This window comes from Mobula birostris, chromosome 11 (assembly GCF_030028105.1).
Source record: "Mobula birostris isolate sMobBir1 chromosome 11, sMobBir1.hap1, whole genome shotgun sequence".
Lineage (NCBI taxonomy): Eukaryota > Metazoa > Chordata > Chondrichthyes > Myliobatiformes > Myliobatidae > Mobula > Mobula birostris.
Window position 1 is genome coordinate 51,891,085 of NC_092380.1, and position 9,087 is coordinate 51,900,171.

Below are 9,087 nucleotides of genomic sequence, written 5' to 3' on the forward strand. Positions count from 1 at the left end.
TGAGCACTGTCGTGACATTTTCCCTTACCAGTAACGCCACCCCTCCCGCTCTGTCACATCTAAAACAATGGGACCCCAGAGTAGTGAGTTGCCAATCCCAGCCCTCCTGCTACAATGTCGTAATTCCGTGTGGGTTGATTCATACCCTGATCTCATCCGCCTTTCCTACAACACACATCGCTTTGAAATATACGCAGCTCAGAGTTTGCACCTGAAATGTGGCTGTTCCTTCCCCCCGGTAATTGCTCCTTGACCCACTGAGTTTTTCAAGCAGTCCACCTTACAATGGAGACAACTAAATATTGGGTGGAGAACCTGTTACCATGCTGTGGCTTTCGGAGATATGATGACAAAGAGGAAAATGAACGCAGAATAGAGGGAACGTTTCACAAAACACCCTGTAAAGCCCAATGTTTCAGATATTTATGTAAATAATATTAAAGGATGAAATTGAGACCAGTTATAGCATGATTGGGAAGATTACAATAAATACGCTATAGAATATGTCCCGATTTCTACAGATTCATTGTTAAACAGTTCAATTCGAAGTAAAATTACGGATAGAAATTCCAACAGCGAATCATGTCACCCCAGTAAATTATGTAGTGAAAGTGTGGCAGTTTCTGCTGTTCCTCGTCAGCTTCCACTCCGAGTTGATTGTTTTGTTAAGATCGCGTTACATACGAGCGAATAGGTGTGAGGGGAAAGCTGTAATTTAATCTCAGGACCCGGGTGAATGTCAAAAAAATTTTTCTTGTGATCTTTGACCTCCTGCGTTACATTTCAACCACGGCATTCACTCAATTGTTCGGACATTTTACGCGTCTGCTTTCTTCTACTCGATACCATAATTTACCCAGGACCTGTTGGATATCCGAATGGCTCCGCCACTTAATATCACCCGCATGACACTGCAAAGATTTTTTTAATTTCACCCACGTCTTTGCTTATATGGTACTGTATGTACATGCTTCGCTTCAAGGGGAGAGAGATTTACAAGTTTGGACTTGGAATTAAAGCATAGTGCAAACCCGACGCCTCGGAAATGAGCATTTTACAACACGTCCAGTTCTATAACACACACGGCCAACACTTCATCTTGCATTGCCGATATTCTTGTATCTGCACAGTAGCAACTGTTTGAAAGTCTTCTTGAAGGTGATGTTGCAGAGAGCGTAACAAGCAGGGTTGACGGTGCTGTTGATATAACACAGCCAGTAGCCAATGGTCCAGACAGTCTCAGGGACACACTCCTCGCAGAAGGTGCTGATGAGCACCATGACATTGTAAGGGGTCCATGTTAGGATAAACGCCAGAAGGATCGCGAAGATCGTCCGGGTGACCTTCTTTTCCCTGGCAGCCACTTGGCGCCGCTTTCGGACTTGGCTCCTGGCAATATTGGCGAATTTCCTGGCCACGTTGCCGGGCTTGTTCTCCACCGCGTTGTTGGTGGTGTTGCCGGGCATGATCTCGATGGCAGTGACACATTCGCTGCCACTCTGCTTGGTGACTATCTTGATCCTTGACCACTTGGAGCCCTGCATCTTGCTGGGTGCCGGGAGCTGCGCGTTCTGTACCACGTCCCCTTTGGGGATGGACAAGACGGTGCTGGCGGAGCTGGATTCGTTGGAAGTCTTCTCCTCCCGGTTGCTCGTCGCAGCGGGATTGGCGGAGGAATTCTCTTCCAACTTTCCGTTCTTGACGGTGTCTCCGAAGGAATCCGCCGTAGGCTTGGGCGTGTTGTTGTTATTCTGGTGCCTGCTGAAATAACCCCTGAGCAAGTTGGAAGAGCGGGAGGTTTTCTCTTTCTGACTCTCGGTCCTGTGGCTTTTCATTCTGCTCCTGCTGGCCAGGGAAACCTGGACGTAGAGGACGGTCATGATGACTACAGGGAGGTAGAAGGCTGCAATTGCCGTGCCAAAAGTCACGCCGGGGTTGGACAGGAACTGAATGTAACACTGGCCCTCTTTCACGGTGCGTTCACCAACAACGAACTTCCAGAAAAGGATGGCTGGTGCCCATAAGATGAAGGAAAGGATCCAAGCCGCCGCTATCATCAGCCCAGCCATCTTGTTGGTCCGTCGAGCTGGATAAGTTAGTGGCTTGGTTACGCAGAAGTACCTATCGAAACTGATGATCAGCAGGTTCATGACAGAAGCGTTGCTTGTAACATAATCCAGGGCGAGCCACAGGTCGCAGATCACAGCACCCAGGGGCCAGTAGCCTTTAATAACATAGATAGTATACAGGTTCATAGAAAAGATTGCAATGATCAGATCAGCGCAGGCCAAACTGAACAAGAAGTAGTTGTTCACAGTCTGCAACTGCCGATTAACTTTGATGGACAACATGACTAGTATGTTGCCCACGACTGTGACCAGGCTGAGGGAGCCAGTAACCACAGATATAAAGACGATCTCAACTGTTTTGTAAGGGCTGACGTGTCCCGTTAACGGGCTGGCATGTACCGTTACGTTTGTGTTTAAGCTGGTTTTATTATCTTCAAAACTGAAATTCCCCATTTTGAGCAGCAGGTTTCTCCAAACGTGTTAGCCACAAAACCTGAAACAGAGAGGAGCAATGATTAGAGTACAGAAGGCATTCACCCCTGCCCCTTCCGCTTTCACGTCTTTCCATTGCTCAAAGGTAGTTTGATACAAAAATCCTACTGCTGTTTGTGACCCAGTAGAGAGGGTTGCTGAGATCTTCTAAAGGTGTTGCATATATGGAAGGAGGGAAGCTGCTGAGGCAAATACAATAATACTTAAAAGACACCTAGACAGGTAAATGAATTGGAGGGGTTAAAAAGGTAATGGGACCAATATAGACTAGCTTAGATGGGCATCCTGATTGTCATGACTGAAATGGGATGAAGGCCTGTTTCCTTCATGAATTACTCTATAATGCTTGTTTTCCTCTCCAGTTGACAGGAGTAATTGAAGCAAATGAATAGAAGAGGAGAATTTTGAAGAGCACAGGGACAAAAGCAAGTTGCCCAACCCTTCAGACTACTCTGCCATTTAATGACATTGTGATTCATTCCACCATCATGGCATGTTTGGAAGCCCAATGTAAAGCTATTAAATACCTAATATCAATGACATCTTTCTGTTTTTGTGAGGAAGAACCTTCTCCTTTAGCAACAAAAAATGTCCCCTGAATGTTGTGGTCCTGTTTTAAAGTAAAGATCGGAGTACCATAGAAAGCTTGCCCTAGACTTCAACTTTCAGTGGAAAATATTTGAATCACCTACTCTATCAATTACTTTCAAAAACCTAAAACCCACAATTAAATCACCCTTTAGTCTTTCACATTCCAGAGAATACAAGCCTGGTTTATATAATCACCCCATAATTTATCATTTGGAGGGCTGGTAATGATGTGCTGAGTCTCCATTGCACTCCTTCCAAGGTCAACATATCCTTCTTGCAATGCAGAGGCAGGAAAAATCCGTAATTATCCAGATGTCATATAAAACTTGTACAAAATTATACAAATGTTCAGTCTTTTACTTATATTTACAGAGACCCAATGTCCTTATATTTTTACCACTCAGAAGTACCTGGATCTATTCTTTTTTGCTTCATGATAATGTCTGTGGTTGTATTTGCACTGAATTCCATTTAATGCAGTTTTGCTCACTTATCACCATCCCCTTGTAATTTATGTCTCCTTCTGTACTCATTATTCAGCTATTAATCAATGAGGAACATGGATACAGGGCCTTCTGTTTTGTTACTTAGGTCGTTATTAATTGCTGTGAATAGTTGAGGCCAATGTACAGATCACTGTGAAACACTGCCAGTCCGATCCTTCAATCATAAGATTATGGGAGGCATACATAGAGTAGACAGGGAGTATCTGTTCTCCAGGGTAGAAATGTCTAATACCAGAGGGCATGCATTGAAGGTGAGAGGGGGTAGGTTCAAAGGGGATGTGAGGGCTAAGTTTTATTACCCAGAGAGTGATGGATGCCTGGAATGTGCTGCCTGGTATGGTAGCAGAGGCAAATATATGAAAGACTTTTAAAAGACATCTAGATAGGAACATGGGTGTGAGGAAGATGGAGGGACATGGGCATTGTGCAATTAGGAGGGATTAGTATTTGGGTGTGTTTGATTTGCTTTTACCTGGGTTGGCACAGCATTTTGGACTGAATGACCTGTTCATGTGCTGTACTGTTCTGTGTTCTATATTGTAAGTTCATGCTGTACTTCTAGTGCTCGTTTTGTCTTCAACCAGCTACTCAATATAGTTACACGTTCAATAATTTGCCTTCAGCTCCACAAGGTTGAAGTTTATTTTAGAATTGCCTGTTTATAGAGTCATAGTTACACAGAAACAGAAACAGACCCTTTGGCTCACCAGATCCATTCCAATTATTGATTACAAATCTATAGTCAATCTTCCAGCACCTGGCCCAAGCCTCCACGCCACAGGTGATTAAAGTGCTTATCTAGATAAATATTGTCAGAGTCTTTACTATCCCCTCAGTGAGTTGGTTCCAGATTACAACTATTCTTCAGTGAAAGAATTCCTTTCTGGATCTCTTTTTAGGTGCTTACCCCTTACTTTAAACCTGTGCTCTTTGATTTTAGACACAATCAAATTATTAATGCATATAATGAACAGTAAGGTTCCAGTAATTCATAAACACTAGAAAGCCTACAAGTGCTGGAAATCCAAAGCAACACACACAAAAAACTCAGCAGCTCAGTCAGCATATATGGAAATGAATTGATATTCGGCGTTTCGGGTCGAGACCCTTCTTCAGGACTGAGAAGGAAGGGGAAATATGCCAGAACAAAAAGGTTGGCGCAGGGGAAGAATGCTAGCTGGAAGTTGGTAAGTGAAGCCAGGTGAGTGGGAAAGGTCAAGGGATGGAGAAGAAGGAATCTGATAGGAGAAGAACTGTGCTACACCACCAGTCACTTGCTTCCAATCACAAAAATAACCCTCCACTATCATCTTCTTTTTCTTATTGCCAAGCCAATTTTGGGTCCAATTCTGTCTTAGATCCCGTGGGCTCCAAGGGTTAACATATAAAGAACATTTGCTGGCCCTGAGCCTGTACTCACTGAGATTTGTAAGAATGAGGAGTGACCTCATTGAACCTACTGAATATTGAAAGGCTTGGAAAGTATGGATGTGACTGTGAAGAGGATGTTGTCTTTAATGGGGGATCTAAGACCAGAGGGCACCGCCTCAGAACTGAGGAAAGTCCGCTTAGAGCAGAGGTAAGGAAAATTTTCTTTAGCCAGGGGGTATTGAATCTGTGGAATTCTTCGCCACATATGATTGTGCAGGCCAAGTCACTGGGTAATGCTATGGTATTCTTTGGAGATTTTAACATGCAGGTCAATTGGGATAATCAGGTTGGTAATGGAGCTCGAGTTTCTTGAATGCCTACGAGAGGGCTTTTTAGAGCAGTTTGTCTTTGAGCCTATTGGGGGATCAGCTATACTGGATTGGATGTTATGTAATGAACCAGAGGTGATTAGAGAGCTTAAGGGAAAGGAACCCTTAGGAGACAGTGATCACAATATGATTGAGTTCAACTTGAAATTTGATAGGGAGGAAGTAAAGTCTGACATAGCAGGTTCTCAGTGGAGTAAAGGAAATTACAGTGGTATAAGAGAGGAGTTGGCTAAAGTAAATTGGAAGGAGCTACTGGTAGGGATAACAACAGAGCAGTAATGGCATGAGTTTCTGGGAAAAATGAGGAAAGTGCAGGATAGATGTATTCCAAAAACAAAGAAATACTCAAAAGGTAAAATAGTACGAAGAAATACTCAAAAGGCTAACAAGGGAACTCAAAACTAATGTAGAAGCAAAAGAGAGGGCAGACAACAAAGCAAAAACTAGTGGGAAGATAGTGGATTGGGAAGCTTTTAAAAACCTACAGAGAGCAACTAAAAGAATCATTAGAAGGGAAAAGATGAAATATGAAAGCAAGCTAGCAAACAATATCAAAGTAGATAGTAAAAGCTTTTACAAGTCTGTAAAAAATAAAAGAGAGTAGAGAACAGATATAGGACTGCTAGAAAATGAGGCTGGAGAAATAATAATGGGGGACGAGATGGAAGATGAACTAAATGAGTATTTTGCATCAGTCTTCACTGTGGAAGACACCAGCAGTGTGCCAGGTGTTGCAGTGTGTGAAGGAAGAGAAATGAGTGCAGTTGCTATTACAAGAAAGAAGGTGCTCAAAAAGCTGAAAGACCTAAGGGTACATTAGTCACCCGGACCTGACTAACTGCACCCTTGGGTTTTGAAAGAGGTAGTGTTAGAGATTGTGGAGGTATTAGCAATGATCTTTCAAAACTCATTGGACTCTGGCATGGTGCCAGAGGACTGGAAATTTGTAAATGTCACTCCACTCTTTAAGAAAGGAGGAAGGCAGCAGAAAGGAAAGTATAGATCAGTTAGCCTGACATTAGTGGTTGGGAAGATGTTGGAGTCAATTGTTAAGGATAATTAAATTCAGATATTGGCTATTATTAATTTTTATTATATGAGAAGGTATTTTACCTTTTTTCCTCAATAAACAGCTTCGGTCTTGGTAGGGGTTAGACACTTTTTTGTAATAAATTAGTATATTTCAATATAACTTTTGATTAACTTACATGAATACAGGGTAATGAGATTGTTATTATGAATAGATATAATGTAATTGGTAGTTTTAAAAAAACCTTTTTTGACCTTTTATATATACTTTCTTGTACTCTATTCTTCTATGTAGAAGCTAATAAAAATATTGGAAAGTTAAGGACAATTAACAGGACAAGATAGGACAAAGTCAGCCTGGTTTCCTTAAGGGAAAATCATGCCTGGTGAACCTTTTGGAGTTCTTTGAGGAATTATCCTTATGAACCTCCTCTGGACCCTCTCCAATTCCAGCACATCTTCTCTGAGATGAGGAGCCCAAAGTTGTTCACAGTACTCAAGGTGAGGCCTCACCAGTGTCTTCCAAAGCCTCAGCACCACATCCCTACTCTTGTATTCTAGACCTCTTGAAATGAATGCTAACATTGCATTGGTCTTCCTTAACACTGACTCAACCTGCAAATTAACCTTCAGGGCGTTCTGCACAAGGACTCCTAAGTCCCTTTGTATCTCAGATTTTTGGATTTTCTCCCCATTCAGAAAATAGTCTGCACATTTATCTCTACTACCAAAGTGTTTCCTATATTTTGGGAGTCTAGAACCAGAGGCATGGCTCAGAAGAGAGATGAGGAGGAATTTCTTTAGCAAGAGGATGGTAAAGCTGTGGAATTCATTGCCACAGATGACTATGGGGGCAAAGTCATTGAGTATATTTAAAGTGAAGGTTGATAGATCCTTGATTAGTAAGGGAGTTAAAGGTTACAGGGAGCAGGTAGGAGAATGTGATTGAGGGAAAGTGTATCTGCCATGATAGCGTGGTGGAGTAGACTCGATGGGCTGAATGGCCTAGTTTGGCTCCTATGTCTTATCCTCCAGGTGAGAGCAGCTAACTCTGCAGGAACCTTAAACTGACCTGGTAACGTGAATAACATATGCTGCACTTGACCACTGAGCCACAGAAGTAGTCTCACGATAGAAATGCAGATGATAAAACCATAGCTGCCACCTTTACTCATAGCACCCCTTCATTCAGTCATTACTGAATTCATGTCTTTGAACTTAGAGGTTATTAAATTGACTAGCAAAGTATATATTTTTATTGAGATACAGTGTGGAGTAGGCCTTCCACACGGTAGGCTTATTCAGAAAGTTAGAAGGCATGGGATCCATGGAAGTTTGGCCAGGTGGATTCAGAATTGGCTTGCCTGCAGAAGGCAGAGGGTTGTGGTGGAGGGAGTACATTCAGATTGGAGGATTGTGACTAGTGGTGTCCCACAAAGATCTGTTCTGGGACCTCTACTTTTCGTGATTTTTATTAACGACCTGGATATGGGGGTAGAAGGGTAGGTTGGCAAGTGTGCAGACAACACAAAGGTTGGTGATGTTGTAGATAGTGTAGAGGATTGTCAAAGATTGCAGAGAGACATTGATAGGATGCAGGAGTGGGCTGAGAAGTGGCAGATGGAGTTCAACCCAGAGAAGTGTGAGGTGGTACACTTTGGAAGGACAAACTCCAAGGCAGAGTACAACGTAAGTGGCAGGATACTTGGTAGTGTGGAGGAGCAAACGGATCTGGGGGTACATGTCCACAGATCCCTGAAAGTTACCTCACAGGTGGATAGGGTAGTTAAAAAAGCTTATGGGGTGTTAGCTTTCATAAGTTGAGGGATAGAGTTTAAGAGTTGCGATGTAATGATGCAACTCTATAAAACTCTGGTTAGGCCACACTTGGAGTACTGTGTCCAGTTCTGGTCACCTCACTATAGGAAGGATGTGGAAGCATTGGAAAGGGTACAGAGGAGATTTACCAGGATGCTGCCTGGTTTAGAAAGTATGTATTATGATCAGAGATTAAGGGAGCTAGGGCTTTACTCTTTGGAGAGAAGGAGGATGAGAGGAGACATGATAGAGGTGTACAAGATAATAAGAGGAATAGATAGAGTGGATAGCCAGCGCCTCTTCCCCAGGGCACCACTGCTCAATACAAGAGGACATGGCTTTAAGGTAAGGGGTGGGAAGCTCAAGGGGGATATTAGAGGAAGGCGTTTTACTCAGAGAGTGGTTGTGCGTGGAATGCACTGCCTGAGTCCGTGGTGGAGGCAAATACACTAGTGAAGTTTCAGAGATTACTAGACAGGTATATGGAGGAATTTAAGGTGGGGGGTGGTTATATGGGAGGCAGGGTTTGAGGGTCGGCACAACATTGTGGGCCGAAGGGCCTGTCCTGTGCTGTACTATTTTATGTTCTATGTTCTATGTTCTGGCCCTTTGAGCCACATCGCTCAGCAACCCCCCAGCTTAATCCTAGCCTAATCACAGGACAATTTACAATGACCATTTACCCTACCAACCGGTACATCTTTGGACTGTGCGAGGCACCCAGAGGAAACCCGCCAGTCATGGGGAGAATGTACTAATTCCTTAAAGGCAGCGGCAGGAATCAAACCCTATGCTGCCTGTACTGTAAAGCACTGTGCTAAC

General features: G+C 43.2%; 1 protein-coding gene across 1 annotated transcript; it reads right to left on the reverse strand.

The window, feature by feature from the left end:
• Positions 1-1,094: 1,094 nt before the first annotated feature.
• chrm4a (cholinergic receptor, muscarinic 4a) lies at positions 1,095-2,522 on the reverse strand. The gene has a single exon (XM_072273114.1). The coding sequence runs from the start codon at positions 2,520-2,522 to the stop codon at positions 1,095-1,097; it is 1,428 nt and encodes a 475-aa protein (XP_072129215.1).
• Between the last annotated feature and the right edge of the window lie 6,565 nt (positions 2,523-9,087).